General features: G+C 45.7%; 1 protein-coding gene across 1 annotated transcript in view; it reads right to left on the reverse strand.

Moving 5' to 3' along the window:
* Positions 1-5,824: 5,824 nt before the first annotated feature.
* The window catches only part of LOC135203441 (probable arginine--tRNA ligase, mitochondrial), an 89,988-nt gene continuing 79,294 nt past the window's right edge, over positions 5,825-16,518 (reverse strand). Inside the window, exon 8 of the mRNA XM_064233168.1 lies at positions 5,825-5,999. Coding sequence (XP_064089238.1) covers positions 5,849-5,999 — 151 coding nt within the window. The 3' untranslated portion in view covers positions 5,825-5,848. The remainder of the gene's footprint in view (positions 6,000-16,518) is intronic.

Genomic DNA, 16,518 nt, shown 5'->3' on the forward strand with positions numbered 1-16,518 from the left:
AATAAAATTAAGAGATAGGGTGATAGTACCACTCGAAGCTCACAGCTACACAACAGGCTACTGAGTTCTGTATTCAAAAGTAGGTAATCTTGGGAGATGGGTTTTGTACTTTATGGTATATGACAAAATCAGTGGAAATATTCAGATTGCACAAGTAGTTTTAAAAGGCAAAAACTGTGGAATAGATGATCATATAACTGGGGTAGCTGGCAATTGGAAAGTTCAGCTTGTGCGGCATAGTGTATAAACATAAGGTACATCGAAATTTTTTATTATATGTAACAATATTTTCTGATTTTACAGATTCTTGTCCTCATTTAAAACGCTTCCAGGGGGAGGGGTAAAAACAGGGACGTGGTCTGCATAAGAGGAATCGTTACCAATGAAAAACGAAAAATGATTATTTCTAGTGGGGCTAAAATGCAAAAATAAGTAGGATTACAAATTGTTTGAAAAATGAAGTCATAATGAAAATGTAGTCACTAAAAGTGTTTTGCAAACATTTTCAGAAGTTTTTGTAAACCCTAACAATAATTTATTCATTGTATACATAAAAGGAAAAGCTTTCTTATTCAAATTGCGTTATTAAGCATACAGGTAACAATATAAAAAAAATGTGTGAGTTGAAAAAAGGGATTTTGACGTGGAAAAAATCTATTTCCTAGGGCGAGGAAGCGTTAATATGCTCGCCCAGTGAAATATGTCTGTTTAGCATATTTCTAGTTACAAATATTGATAATACCAAGAGAACTGCTAAATTGGACATGCAGAAGCTTCCTGACTCGCTCACCTATATAAAAGGTGTCGGTATAAAAATGGGGCGATGTTAAACACTACCACAGCAACCCCTCCAATTAGCCTTTTCCTCATCAAAAGACCCTAATACGGGGAGCCGACCCATAGGGCACACCTAGCTACCCGTTGAAGGCATGTCTGTGAAGTCATACTTATCGATAGCATATCGGTTTGTAAGTTAGAATAAGCTATTTGTCTTTATTTTTATTCTTGATTTAGGATCGTCAATCTACCTCTGCACCCAAGTTAAGTACTGGTTCCTACGCAACTTTTTCAATATTTACAGAGAGTGATTTCCCTCTTTGTTTTGCCTATTTAGGATTTTATTAGGCCGTTCACTTATAAGTAGCGGGCGGGGCGGCAAGTCGCTTTTTACGGAATTATCCTTGAATTGTACCGATTTCGAATGTCTTCCTCTGGATTTGTAAAATGTGATAATCAGTACATATATTTATTTATTTATCTGGGTGGCAGTTTGTAGTCGATCCTATTGTCGTTTATGTTTTGTTATTTTCATTATTTTCATGTTTGTCACGGGGGTTCTTCATTCGAGCACGTATCTTATTTCGTGCTCTCGCAGTTTATCCACCCCCCCCCCCCCCCGTTATTTACGTTTGGTTTATTCTTCAGAATTTTCCCTTTTTTCTTTTCGTCACGCTTGCCGTTTTTTTATCGTTTTGTCAGTAGTGAGGAGTTTTCCTTTTGCGACACCGTATCGAGTGGCCTTCATTGCGGTTCTATTTTACGTAAGTTTATTTTCATTCCCAGTGTTAAAGCATGATTTCTTTTAGCTAGTAAATGCTTTTATTTTCTCTATGATATGTTGGATGTTAGGTCGGTTAGCTAATAGCTATGCCTTCGGTTTTATGTGAATCTTTTATTTGCGTGAGGGTCCGCTGCTCACGTGATTGTACCCCATCAGCCCCCTCCCTCCCCTCACATGGGGCCCCCAGTAGTTGGGCTGCTCCTTCTCGCCTCGGTGTCGCTGACAGACGTTACCCATCAGCGGAGGGGGGATGTACTAGAGGGTCCTCCAGGACCTTAGTAGTGGGTGTCGCTTTCAGGCCGACCGCCTCCGGAGTTGATGATTGCTTGCGTATGCAGCCTAGGCTTCGTGGATTTGTTGCGCTCTGTCTTTCAGCTCCCGGAGAGCTTACATCCATCCGCTAAAAACATTCCCTATCCGCCATAGGCGGATTTAGATTCCGGCTTCTCGTAGTCGTGGAGGGCATTTTAGGAAGTTACTCTAGTAGGCGGAGATAGACAATTTGTTATTTATTCTCTCTTGTTATTTTTATTTTTCTTTCTTTTTGCCACGGAACTTGCGGGTTCATGTGGCGCGTCCTGGTTACTCCGTGTACACCCCAACCCGGGTCATAAAAGCTCAGGGGGGTTTTATTTCTTACACAGTCCCCGGGACGTAAAATATGAAAATATATATATATATATATATATATATGATATATATATATATTATTTTCTTTCTTGTGCACGGAACTTGCGATTAATGTGGCCGGCCCGGGTTATTCGTGTACCCCCACTCGGGTCATACAGTCCGGGTGTTTTTCATATTACAAGTCCGGGACGTAAATATAGATATATCATATAGCTTTTTTTATATATCCTATTTTCAGTCTGAGTGCTCCGGAGTATGACATTATTACATAAAAATCGAATAAGTCTGTGCAAGTGGTTATATATTATTGCACTTACAGGCCCTCAGTGTTGGTTGCGGTTTACAGGACCGTGCAACCATGAGGTTTGCCGGAACCATGCCCTTGTGACGCAGTATGCTTACTTGTTCCGTAATAGTCTGCATTTTCACGAAAAATGCCTTGCCCTGCGACGCTGGACACAGGTACGCATAGGCGTGTTCTGCATCTGTGATGGAATATATTACACTATTTGGTAGTGTAAAAAAAAAATAAATAATAAATAAAATAAAAATAAAACAAAAAAAAAACCAAAAAAAAATAAAGAAATAAATAAATAAAAAATAAATAATAATAAATATTCTTAAATTAAATTACATTAATTAAATCAACATAGTAAGGATAATGTTCAAAGATTTTACTCGAAATTGACACATTCTTGCATTACAGACGGAGCATTTTGTTAAGCATGTGCACTCTCATACATCCAAGATCTGGGTGGAGTTTGGGACAGAACGTAGGGAAAGCTAAGCCTTATATTCTACCTCCAAGGATAGGGCAGCCTTCCCAGCCGGAAAGCTGCCCAAGATCCGTTGACCCAAAAGTCGCAATACCAATTATCAAATCAATTCAAGATCAGTTATGGAACAGAGAGGCAGAGTTCGCTGAGACTGGTTGGAAAGTAGTCTCACTTGTATAGTAAGGATTGGCCCGTTCACTAGATATGGTTACAGGTAACAGTGTTAATGAGTGGCTAGCCTAGTTGGTCACCGGGCGTCTTCCCGGGAGTGACTCTGATCTCCCTCTCCCTTACTCCAATCCTTCATGGTTTCACAGGAGGTTTGCCCCTCCCAGGTGGAGTCTTCTCTGTTGTTCCTAGAGTAAGAGAAAAACCGTCGGGTTAAAACCTGCATTAAAAGCCAATCAGAACACAAAGCCAAGGCCTGGTGCAGTGCCAGAGGATTCATACCAACTATAAAAACTAGGCGAGGTTTTTTTTTCTAAGTCTGCAAAACCAAGGCCTTAAGGAAGAGAACTCTTCCATTGCCCTCTCAAAGTTCCCATCCCTTCAGTCTGAGATCGGATACTCATAAGGTTACCGTAGGGAGGTGGAAGGTTCCCTTAGTAGGACAAAGACCTGTCAACACGAATATTTTTAATCAGGTCAGTGTCGGCTCGCTTAGTCAGTTCAGTATGCCAGCAGCAAGGTTAGGAAAGATTGAAAGGGTGTTTAAAAAGTTAGGTGCACGGACTCCCTGATTGCAGGTCTCGGACAGGAGTCGGCAGTTTCTGGCACCTCCTAGTAACAGGGGCAAGGTCAGAGACGACTGCGGGTCACGCTCCCTCCGTGCCCACCCTGGGATCTTGGAGGGTTAGCGAACTTCGCTCCGTTTGTTAGCGGGATGTTGACTGCAGAAGGTTGTGTGGTTATCACGTAGACTCGAGGATTTCGAGAGTTCTTCCCCGAAGGTTATGACCAATTTAGAGGTTTATGTTAGGCTATAGAGGCACGCTTCGATGGAAGACAAGGTCTCTCCAAAGGGGACTGTGTTATCCTTTCTAGAAATCAGGCTCATCAGTATGGATGATGGAGGGCCTGAAGGGATCTGTTCAAATACTAAGGTAACAGCATTTAAAAGCCCTTTCAAGATGTTAGGCTCTGATCTGGTGACGGGAACTCCTTACCTTTTACATAAAAGGGGCGGACTTCCTTCAGGCAGTGACTCGGGAAGAGCCCCAGCCTAGCAAGACGATCCAAATCATTGCTACCCAGGTTAGGAGAATTTGGGGAAGTTTGCGGTTACATCTCGGTAGCAAGCTTAAGCAAAATCTGGTGCAAATCAATTGTTAGTAAGTGCCTCCGGTCAGAGCAATGATCCAAGCCGAATTTGATGCTAGGGACACGTCTGTGCAAGGTCTCTTAACTCGCTAGTGATGACGGGAGACGGCGCTCTGAGTACGCTCCATGAACCGCTGTTTTAGGTCATTGCGGAAGTAGGTATTAAGATGCAAGTGACCGTAAGGCTTTCCGGTATAAGAGAAATCATGTGCAGGAAGCATGTTTTATCGAGCTACGATCAGGCACGAACCAACGAGCTCTGGCTCCTCAAGCTGGGGTGCAGAACTTTACAGCTTCGGCAGTTAAACAAGGTTCAGAACGAGGCATTATGTTTTAATCAAAGCAAATCAGGATTTGCGTTGGGGCATTCTTCAAGGAAATTCGAGTTCTTCTTCCTTTCAGTTTAGGGACTAGGGAAGGTCAAAGAAGGTACCAACCTTTCCAGTTCCGCAACGCATCCTGTGCTACAAGCTGGTCGAAATTCAGCAAGTTCCCCAACCTTCATCTCTAGGCTCGCCTGCACAGCATCAATTTGTCTCCTTTTGCCAGTCGGCTAGCCAACAGTTCCACCACTGTATTCAGTGTCGCTGCTTTTAAACCCGGTCTATGAGAATCGGGTATTTCAACCTTTACCAAGGTTGCTAGGGGTGCAGGGGCTAGAGGCCCCTTTTCGTCAGCGTGGAGAAAAGGAGCCAAGGGCGAGCTAGCGGGCATGGTCCAGAAAAGGAACCTGACCCTCATCATCTCAATGAAGTGCTCAAATAGGAGGGAGGCTATATCTCTTTTAACACGTTGGGGTGCAGCAGCTGAGCAAAAGAATAGTATCCATCTATCAGCATCCAACCCAAGGGTTGATGGATTTACTCCAGGGTCTTCTCCAGAAGGGAGCAGTCTCCGGGACAAGAACTTGAAATTTCAGAGTCGTCTTCTATTCAGTGTCCCAAAGAACCGGGACCGACCAAAAAGAAGGGTGATCTTAGACTTGTCCCGTTATATTTCACGGGAGCGACATGGCTGAGCCCAGAAATCTGCATTACAAAAAATGACATATTAAAAAATTTCACTCATGATGGTATGGTTAAAGCGTCAAATAAAAAAAAAAAAAACAGTAGTAATTTGTCATCCATTCAATCCTTAGGGGAGTAAATTCAGACTTTTTTTCTTCATGGATAAATAACCTAATGGGAGAAACCAGGTAATACCCAATGAGAGAGAGAGAGAGAAAAAAAAGGAATTATAATTTTGATAGAGAAATAAAAACTGGATTAAGGGAAACTGGGGTTAATTTCTCTTGACGCACCAGTTGTGTCTGTGCTTGTTTTGTTTAATGCGCTTACGATGAACGTTGCCAAATAGCTTCAGGTGTCATTATTATAAACTGTTTGTCTTTTGAAGTATGTTGCAAAACATTTTGAGTACTATTACTGGAATAGGTACTGTACTGTGTCAAAAGCTGGTTTCACCCCCAAAAAATAAAGTGCAGATCCCAGCATAAAATATTTCAAATTATGACATGCATGGAATAATTCACTTTGCTAAAAAAAAAAACTTTATTTTTAATTTACATATTATTCAATGGTTCAAGACCAAGAATCTTCATTCCTGCAGCCAGGGTAAACCTAGCTGCAACAAATAAGGCTAATCTTGCCTTTGCAATCTCTAGGGGAGAAGACTTGACCTGGAGTTGTTTCAGGGCAGAATTGATGCTTCCACTGAAAAATAAATGAATTATTTAGTTCAATTATGTATTTTAATGCTAAAACAGCTTATATGAAATTTTAAATGTGGTTAAGAAAGTTGAACCAACTTACTTTCAAAGGGATTTGAAAAGCATTCCCCCCCCCCCCCCCCCACCACACCACACACACACATACGTTCTAAGCCCTCCAAAAACACCCAGTAAATTACATAATAAAGCTAAATTTGACCTATAAACAATGAAATACTACAACAATCTGGGACCATTCAATACCTAAATTAAGAATAAAAATGCAAAGCCTGTAAATAAAGTGTATATTAGTGTACAAGAAATATTATTACTGTAACGTAAAATGTGGAAGCTTACCTTTCGAGTGAGGCTATCTCCGAAAGTGGCGGCAGAGGAGGAGGACGACAAACGGCAGATACGTACACTTAACTTTACGAAACCACATAAAAAAATGTCAGAAAAAAAAATAAAATTTTACAAACACATTAACAAAACTGTAACACTTAACTTTACAAAAAACTTAAAATAATTTTTTTTTTTTTTTTTTTTTTTTTTTTTTTTTTTTTTTTTTTTTTTTTTTTTTTTTTTTTTTTTTTTTTTTTTTTTTTTTTTTTTAATACTTTACGTAATTTCAATTTCTTCACCACCGAATGGATGCCAGTCCGTTTACGGAATTTTTCGAACCACCCATGAGAAGCCTTGAACTCTGGGGTTGCCGTTGATGTCCCCTCTCTGCCGTCGTCTTCGACTTGGGCAATCAAATCGCCAAAAATAGCGCTGGCCTTCTGGCAGATTGCCATTTCAGTTATCGTATCGCCATTGATTTATTTGTCCTCGATCCATACAAGAAGCAGCCTTTCCATTTCATTATGCACATGGCTCCTCTTGTTGGACAAAATAGTCACGCCCTTGGAAGGTGTAGCTGCTTTGATGGCTTCCTTCTGCTTAAGGATGGTGCCTATCGTCGACAGATTTCGGTCGTATTCCTTAGCGATCACACTCAACCGCAAGCCAGCTTCATACTTTATTATCTCCATCTTTGTCTCCATAGAAAGCATTCTCTTCTTTCTGTGAACTTCAGCAACTTTCTTAGGACCCATGACTATATGTACTGTACGTAATTAAGTTACGTATGTAGTACGTATACTAATTAGGTTCTCAACACGATAAAGTAGCACAACGAAATCACTAACAAATTTACGATACTAAATGAAATCGTTGGACCGAACGAATGCTGCATGTGTACGATAAAGCTTCGGGTGCAAAGTGGCCGAGCGAGCGAAGGAACGCCACCACGTAAAGATGCATGATGGGGGAGGGATGCTGTCCAATAGGAGAGAAGGATCTCATGGCTTGGCTAGCATCAGGAACCAATGGGAGAGCAGGAGGATGGTGGCGAGTTTACTAGAACCAAGATGGCGGCGCGAGTTTCAAAATTGTTATCGGGCGAATCTCGGACTTTCAGAAACCTTTTCGTATCATGAAAACTTTTCATATGTAGAGCAGTAAAATTTTTCGTGTCAGTTTTCGTATCTCAGGGAACGATTTGTTCTCTTTTATTTACGTATGTGCACTAACTACATAATAAACACAAATGAAATAAAATTGCTAAAATAATTTTTATTTTATTAATCAGTTCGTAGTTTAGAAATAATAGTGATGCCTTTGGAAGGTTGCAGCTTCTTTATAGCTTCCTTCTGCTTGATGATCATGGATATTGTAGAAGGATTTCGACCATACTCGTTTGCCAAATCGTTTGCTATAATTTCCATGTTTTGCTTCCATTGAGATAATTTTCTTGGGTTTTTTCTTACCACCTTCTTTGTCTTTAGCTTTGGGACCCATGGTTACTAATAAAATAGACAAAATAACACGAAAAATTAGGCACAAATACAACAAACTAACTCCAACTTGACGTGGATTAACGATGCACAGCACCAACAAACAAACCAGACCGGACGCCATACCTATGGTCCGCCCTATACAACTAACGCTTTGTCGCAAAATCTATCTCAAATATTTTTTGTTGTATAATCAAAAAAACAGGTGATATTTTCGCAAAATTTTCTAAACTTGTATCTCAAAAACATTCAATATATTAGGGCATCATCGTATGTCAAGGTTCAGTGTATATGGTATTATATAACCAAGTCTTGTTGAAAAGGATTGCTGCATCAGCTCCACTAATTTTGCTATCAAAGTCTTCTCTATTTTTCCTTATTAAGGATATCTCAATGTTGCTGAAACTGGCAAGCAACGTACAAAGGGGATCGTCAAATCCGGTGTAGTAATAATGAATTATCTTTATTACTGCTATTACTACAAGTTTCTCTCTCTCTAATATCTCTCTCTCTCTCTCTCTCTGACATTTTGCCCAGATCTGCCATGGCATGGCCACAGCGATGGTTGCTGGAGGACTGAATCTTGGTGGTGACTCTTTATACTCATGGTCATGGGGGGGGGCGCGCTCACGGATGCTCCTGCAAGACCCAGATGCTTGACTTTTCATTGGCTGGCGGCCAGGCGTTAGAAACGCTTGAGGCGCGTTGACCTTCACAGGTGTGTTGCGTCACCTGGTGCTGGGTTTTCATTGGCTGTGACCGTGGTGACGTAACTCCTGGTTTGTTCCGATACGGAATACAAACCTTCGGTCCTTTAACAATAGGAAGGTACTTAGCGGCAGCTGAAACAGTCGTAAGCTTTCGAAGAAGGGGGTTCGGTAGTTAACTACTTGTCCGGCAGTTAGCGGTACGCTTGACTGTGAGGTGAGGGGTCACTTTGCTCTCAGCTGCGCTAGTGGATGGACATACTGCCCTTCGTCTCGCTGCCCGCTTCTGTCGTATGCTTGGTTTGCTTCACTGCATGAAGACTTTTTCGCTTTTTCTTTTACTTGTGTGTATTCGCAAATATAAAAGTAAGTACGTGCCTGATTTTGTTTTCATTTATTATGGAGATAATGCAACAAGAGCCGGAGAAACCCCCTCGCCCCCCCCCCATCAACCGTAAGTGTGGGGCTTTCCGCTCTTCTGTGGAGGTTGATCCTCATGATTTCTATGCTCGGTGTAGAGGGCGTGAATGCTCTCGCACTGAGACTTGTGATACATGTATATTTTAGTTGAAGGCGCAGTGGGAGTGCTACGGGGGGAGGAAGAAGCCGCGGAAGCCGGCTAAGGAGTCGTCGGAGGACTCCCCGGCTATGCCCTTGGTTACTGATATGTCTTCCTCCTTTCTCCCTCCGGCTCAGCTCCCTCACATGGCTCCTTCCCTTTCAGAGGAAGTTTCTCGCTCCCTCTCCTCCCTCGATCAGTCGAGCGTAGAGGAGGGGGTGAGATACCCAGACATCCAGTTACTTGTACTCCGGGTCCTCCGTTCGCTCGGGCTGGGAACTGTCCCCCCCACCCCGGGTGAGTGGAGACCCCCACTAATCTACCCGACTTTTCCTCCCTCAGACTTGCTGGGGCTGCATGGGACACTGACGGTCCAGGGGCTGCTTATTCATCTGGCGAGAGGGGCCATGCCGGTCACGCACGGGCCTACCACCATGACGGTGTCCACGCCGGGCTACGCTGCTCTGACTCGCCTGGTATGTACGCAGCACGTAGCCACGGTGACCTCGACAGCTGCTGTGCAGGTTCCGCTGCCAGAGGTTTCCTTGCCCGTTGCTATGCCGCCACCTGGTTTTCCTGCCCCTGCCGCAGCCCCGGACTTCCGGTGTACCAAGAGCTCTCCACTAGACCTACCTCCTGTGCAGAGGATGCTGCCAGTTCTTGCCCCGCCTCCTGTTCCCGAATTTGTTGCTGCTCCAGCCCTGGTAGCAGTTCCTGCCTGTGGTGTTGCCCTGGCTCCGTCCAGGATGGAAGACTTGACGGTGCTGAGGAAGCTGACGAAGAGGAAGAGAAGGAAGGTGTTGTCTTTGTCTTTATCGTCGTCGTCACCTGCTACCGCTCCCCCCTTCAACTTTTAAGGCCCCAAAGCCGAAGAAGGCTGCTCCACCTCCCCCCCCCCCCCCCCCGCCCCCCCCCGCCCATTTCTCCTTCCGCTAGAAGAGACGTGGACCGGAGGAGTGTCGGCTAGCACTGGCCCCAGGTACCATCTCGGCCTCTCGTTTGCAAGAGTCACAGAGTGTACGGTCACCTGCGGATGACCGGACAGCCAAGACCCAGGCATCCGAGTTCTATCGGCGTCAGGATCCAGACACGAGGCAGAAGACTGGCGGGAGTCACTCGGGCGACGCTCACCAGACCAGCGACGCGCTGCTACCCAGGGTTGACGCGATGGTCCCAGACCGCCCGCGGGCAGAGGTGAGGAAGCGGTCCCCTCGGTCGCCTGAACCAGCCTCGGCTGGTCCAGGCGGCGTGACGCGCCATGAGGATAGGTCTTGCTCCCACCGCGACAGTGGATTCTGCAGGTCCCCTGACCGCCGCTCCTACCGGGACTGAGCGGAGAGGGGGACCAGCAGCAGCTCTTCTGACGCTCGGGACAGTTGCCGGTGTTCTCGGTCCAGCCACTTAACCAGGACTGCAGACTGATCGCCACCGTGGGTTGGCGATTGCCTGCAGGCACCCCCTTAGCACACCGGCTCTGCCGGGGGAGCGTCAGGTCTGCCTCTCTGATCCCTTCCACTTCCTCGGGCATTACCGGGAAGAGCGAGGCAATCAGGAGCAATCACAAGGGTGCACCCTCGCGATGACGCCCTACGAACCTGGCACGGTCCTCGGACCAACCAGATTCCTTGCTTACAATCTTGATTGTTTTAACCAGTTACCAGCTGGCGCTTGGAAAATATCCTTTTGTTAAGACTGAAGGTTTGTTCTGCATATGAACAAAGCATCTTGAAATAGTAACCAGTCTTCAAAGTCAGCCTTGAGAGGAGAATATTATATGGTTCAATTTTTGTCCTCTCCTTTCCTATTCAAAGGGACCTCATGCAATAGTATTCTTTTGTGGGAGAGTTAGAAGGCCACTATCCTTCCCCTGAGATCAGTGATACTTTGAGTTCTGGGAGCGAACAAAATAAGACTACTTTCAGCAAGATACCAGATTGAAAATATGAATTACCACTCCTCCCTTATATACATCTCTGTACACTTTACCAAAGCTTGAAGGCTCCCTTCGTCTTTTCATTTCCCCTTTGGTTATCTTGATTCCACAATAATGTTACGATCTTCCTATAAGCCTTAATTCATGTTGAAGCACTCAATTAGTTTTCTTTGCACCCACTTTGAAGCTGTAAAGACTTCTCAATACTCCATTCTGCTTCATTTTTCAGTTTTAATTCTACTGCCCAGGCTCTTTCTTTGTTCTTTCCGTTACTCACTATAACCTTGTCTCTCCTTGAAATTTATTTTGCTTTAAGCATTGCTCACCTGGGATAATTATGCCAATCTTTTCTTTGGTGCTATCCAGTCTTTCCATAAAAAAAATCCTACTGTTTCAGCTCCTCCTCCTCTCTATGTTATCAGTTTCTCTCTAGGCTTCTGTTGGTTTCAGCTCAATCCTTGTTTTTGGCAAAATTTCAGTACTGCTACTGCCTCCTGATTTCTTTGTCCTAGACTATATTTCTGGGCTCAGCTCGTGTCGCTGCGCGAAATATCCTTTTAATCTATTCTTTCTCAGGGGTAAATGTATCTAACACATTACCAGAGAATAAATAAAATAAAGAAAAAGGTCAGTATAACTGACTCGCTCACCTCCAGGAGGGTGTCGGTATGAAAACCCTAGGCGAGTGAGACCACTACCACGAGCCAAATTGCCAATAGAAATCTCCCACTACAAAAACCCTCCAAGAGGGGAGCCGACCCACAGATGTGAGCAGCTCGTACTACTACTACTCCATCCCATGCTGCCGACTGCTGCGCCTCTGGTGGACATCCTTTCAAGTTAGCGCACACGAGTCGGTTGTGATATTTTTCCTCTCTGTGTTTTTTTGTGCCCTTCATTGGATTTTCTATTATGGAGCGTGCAGCTATCGCAGCAGCTAAGTTAAGTACTCAGTATTTACGGTTAGTTGGTTTTTTCCTTTCGGCCCTGAGACAGTATTTGCCGTTTTTTAGGTATAAATACGATCTCGGGGTCGGAAGCATGGCAGCATGGTTCTGCCTCGTGATGGGTTCGTTCTTGGTCTCCCATACCTAGAACATCCCCTTATTTATCTTCGCTCTATATGATTATCCGCTTTACTTAGGGTACGGTCTACTCAGGTTTGTCATGCATGCATGTATTTACCTTACGTAGGCTCTTCTATCCAGACCCTAGTCCAGGGTTCTTAGTATCGGCCTCTGACTAGCTTTGAGTGGTAGACTTGCCTTGTTCGGGTTAGTCGTACACTCCTGGATTTTTTCTCCTGCTATATTGTTTTCTTTCTTTCATTTATTTATTTATACTGTGTATTTTTTATTGTTAGGTTAGTTAGGCGTCTGGCTTAGCCTAGGTCCTGGCTCTTTGAGCCTATACTACCGCTCATCAGTTCGGTTGCTTCCCTATAGCATCTCTCTGATCAGTTGGTTTGGCCCAGTGGGTCTTATTACTACCGCTTTTCAGTTCAGTATGCTTCCCAATAGCATTTCCCTGATCAGTGGTTGTCCTAGGCTTAGTTGTCGTATTTGGTCTTACCGCCTCGTGGTCACTTCGTGATCACGGGCCAGCCAGACGCCTGTCCAGTCATTCTTCTCCCGCTCTTCCATAGAGTCGGGCGGGGGTGGGTCGGTCTGCCCATGCTCGCTCCTCATACCCGAGCCTGCCTCCCTCTCTCCCCTCAGGCGGAGGGGCTAGGGAGTCGGGACAGACCCAGACTGGTCTCGACCTCTTCGGCTTCTCGGTCCGGCCGGTTGGTGGTCGGAGTGGGGGGTGGTACTGGCCTTGCCCACCTCCGCGATACCTTGTCGCTCCGGGCTAGCTTGAGCCTGTATGTCTTCTCGCTCTTTCCCATCTTACTAGGGCTCCTTCCTGATCGGAGTCCTGGTATCCAGCGGAAAGTTGTTAGTCCACCCAGTAGGGTGGACCGGAGCATACAGTGGGTCTCTACTAACCTTACCGTTTTGCTGAGTTACTACACTCCGCTACGCACTGGACTTAGTCCGGTTTGCTTGTGTGTTAGGTTTAAGTTATCTTTAAGTTTATCTTAAGAACCTTAAACCATCCCCCCTCCCTTACATATCTTACCGGATCTCTCCGGGATTATAGCCTATTTCAGGCGATGCAGGGAGGGGTTATGCCCAAATTTTTTCCGAGCTCCGGCATGCATCGGAGTTCTTCTGTCCTTTAGACTGTAAGTGATGTTTTTTAAGATACTCATGTGTCTCCCCACTTACAGGCCACCAACTGTGAGCATCCGGGATGTTCCGCCACACTTCAGGACCCTTGTGGACACGAAGTTTGCCGTCCCATGCTCCATGCGCGACTCCGCTCGGGGACATCCAGGTCTGGTACCATGAGACGTGTACCATATTACGATCTGGTGAGCCAGCTTTTGGAAGGGGTAAGTTTTCCATCTCCAGTAGCTGCTCCGCTTCTTTTTTAGCGCTTAAGTTTTCATCATTTATTAACTTAAGGCAATTAATTTAAGTTATACTTTAAGTTTTAGTTTTAAGTGATTCTTAAATCTAAACTACGCCCTCTCTTCCAGGCTCCGGCGGTAAGAGATACCGCACTGGCTACCCTGCGGGCCTGGGTCGGCGGTTTTGGGAAAAACGCCGCCAAGGGACAGCCCTACATCCTAGAGAAGCGGTTGGCATTACTAATCTTCCCCGGAGGCAAGGCGACAGGATACGTCGACCCGGTAGAAGCGGATCGACTATCGCCTTCATCCAACAACAGCTGGCTACCTCATTAACTGATCAGGACCAGGATATCTCACGGATGTCGCGACCCTAGATATTAATGTTGAACCTATGGTAGGTATAGACGACCTGTTGGTCGAGGTAGGTACGGTGGACACCCAAGGGTCACCCTTGGGCGTAAACTGTTTCTTCTACTCCTGCAACCTCTCCATCCTTCCAAGGCTTTACGGGTGACGAAATATATTCTCCTCCTGGCGCTTCGGTTAGACCTAAGGTCAAGTCTAAGGTGATGACCTTGACTAAGACGTCGTCGTCGTCTAAGAAGACGACTTCGGCTTCATCCTCCTCCCGTAAGTCTCCGGCTGGGAATCCCGGAGCATCCAGGTCTAAAGCTTCTAGCTCCGGCTCTAAGTCCTCGAGGAGTAAATCCTCCAGAGAGAGATCTCGCACTCCGGCAGAATCACCAGTTCCGCTACCTTTGGTTCCGATTCAGAGCCTCCCTCCACCTCCGCAGCAGCTCCGGCTTTGGACTCCAATGCTGGCCTGTTGCAACAGGTGGGTGACCTGGTTGGGTCCTTAAAGAGTAGCATGGAGCAAATGATCTCTCGTCTGTCGGACAGGATTACTTCCCAGGACTCCATTATAGCCGGGCTGAGAGAAGCTCCTCTAGCCTCTCCTCCACTGTCCAACACGAGTGGATCCCAACTTCCTCCGTATGACTCACTACCTCAGTTCTCTATGAACAATCCGTGGAGAGTAGCGTCATACATCCTAGAGGACGGTCTCATCTCTATACCGGAATTTGGGACTCGAAGAATAGAGGACTTCGAGTTCTTCCCGGAAGACCTCCAGCCTCCGTTCATAGGCTACGCAAGGCTTACGCCTTCGGCTATGGTGCGGGACGATAAGGTACCTAAGGAGACAGTCCTCTACTCACGAGACCAGGCTCAGAGAGAATGGCTCAGGTGTTTAGAGGACATGGATTGTTCTAACACCAAGATACAACCATTTAAGAGTCCCTTTACCATTTTTACAATGGATGAGAGTACCCCGCTCCCGTTCCTAACCAAGATCGCGAGGTCGACCATCCCAGTGGCCCAGAAGGGGGAACCTATACCGCAGTTGAAGGAAGCGGATCCCACATCTCCGTTGCTCCCCTCAGTTGGAGAATTGTGGGAAGACTTGCCGAATACATTCTCAGCTGGCAAACTCAAACCGGACTGTGCTATGGAGCAGTTTGGTGAAAAGCTACCCAGGCTCCCAGATAGCCTTATTCAGGCTGAATTTGATGCAAAATCGCGTCTAGCCAGATCCATCAATTTCTATGGCTATGTCTGAGGTAGCTACCATGGCTTATGGATCAGAACCGATTTTTAAGCTCATGACCAAAGCCCTGACTCAAACGGTACAGTCAGATATGTTTGAGTTGCCACTGGCTCAGACGAATTGTAGGAAGCATGTCCTACAAGAGGCAACCATTCGGCATGAACGAATAGGTTACTCTCGTCTAGCATCTGGGGAGCAGATCTCTTCCCAGAAGCTATGGTTAAGGAGGTCCAGTCAGAGGCTACCAGGTTAACAGAGCCTTAAGGATCGTTGGGGCCTTTCGGCTAAGAGGAGGCAAGACCTGACTCCTAAAGGTAAGGGACAAAGAAACCCAGGCGTTTCCAACCTTACCAGAAGAAGCAACTACGCTTTCCTCAACAAGTTCCAACAGTACCGTTAGTGCAGACAGCCCAACCCTCCACTTCTAAAGGTCAATCACAGCCAATTTATGTGATATCCCCTCAGCCTCAGCCCTCCACCCCTTACGCCATCTCTCCAGCTTACAATCAAGCCTTCGAGAGTCAAGCTTCTCAGAAGTATGACCGCTCGGGTAAGGGAGGTAGAGGTAAGCGTTCCTTTCGTGGGAGAGGATCGGGAGGCCCCTTTAACAGGGGAAAGCACTTCAGAGGAGGCCGAGGCGGTTACCAGAACCAATGAAGAACTTCAGGTAGGAGGGAGGCTGTTTCACTTTCGCCACCGGTGGAACTTCAGCCAATGGGCTCAGAGCATAGTGTCAAAAGGCCTGGGTTGGAGCTGGTTGACGAACCCACCTCCATCCAGACCTTTCCGTCAACTTCCTTCCAAGGAATTGACAGAGTACGCAGACGACCTCCTTCAAAAAGGAGCTATAGCGAGAGTCAAGAGATTAAAATTTCAAGGTCGCTTGTTCAGCGTGCCAAAGAAAGGCTCACAAAAAAGAAGGGTAATCTTAGACTTGTCTTTCGCTTAAACTTGGCCATCCGCTGCGACAAGTTCAAGATGCTCACGATCTCACAGGTGCGGACCCTACTTCCCCGTGGGGCCGTCACCACCTCTATCGATCTTACAGACACTTACTATCATATCCCTATTGCAAGACACTTCCGTCCGTATCTGGGTTTCAAGATAGGAGACCAGACATTCTCCTTCAAGGTAGTTCATTCGGACTCAACGTTGGCACCCAGAGTATTCACGAAGCTAGCGGAAGTGGTAGTGCAACAACTCAGATCGCAAGGGATCATGGTAGTAGCGTATCTCGACGATGGTTGATCTGGGCCCCAACAGTCGAGGAATGCAACAGAGCTACTCTGAAAGTGATTCAGTTCCTGGAATATCTAGGCTTCAAAATAAACAGGACCAAATCAAGACTCACTCCAGAGTCAAACTTTCAGTGGCTGGGCATTCAATGGAATCTATCATCCCACACTCTGTCGATTCCAT

This window comes from Macrobrachium nipponense, chromosome 36 (genome assembly GCF_015104395.2).
Source record: "Macrobrachium nipponense isolate FS-2020 chromosome 36, ASM1510439v2, whole genome shotgun sequence".
Classification (NCBI taxonomy): Eukaryota; Metazoa; Arthropoda; class Malacostraca; order Decapoda; family Palaemonidae; genus Macrobrachium; species Macrobrachium nipponense.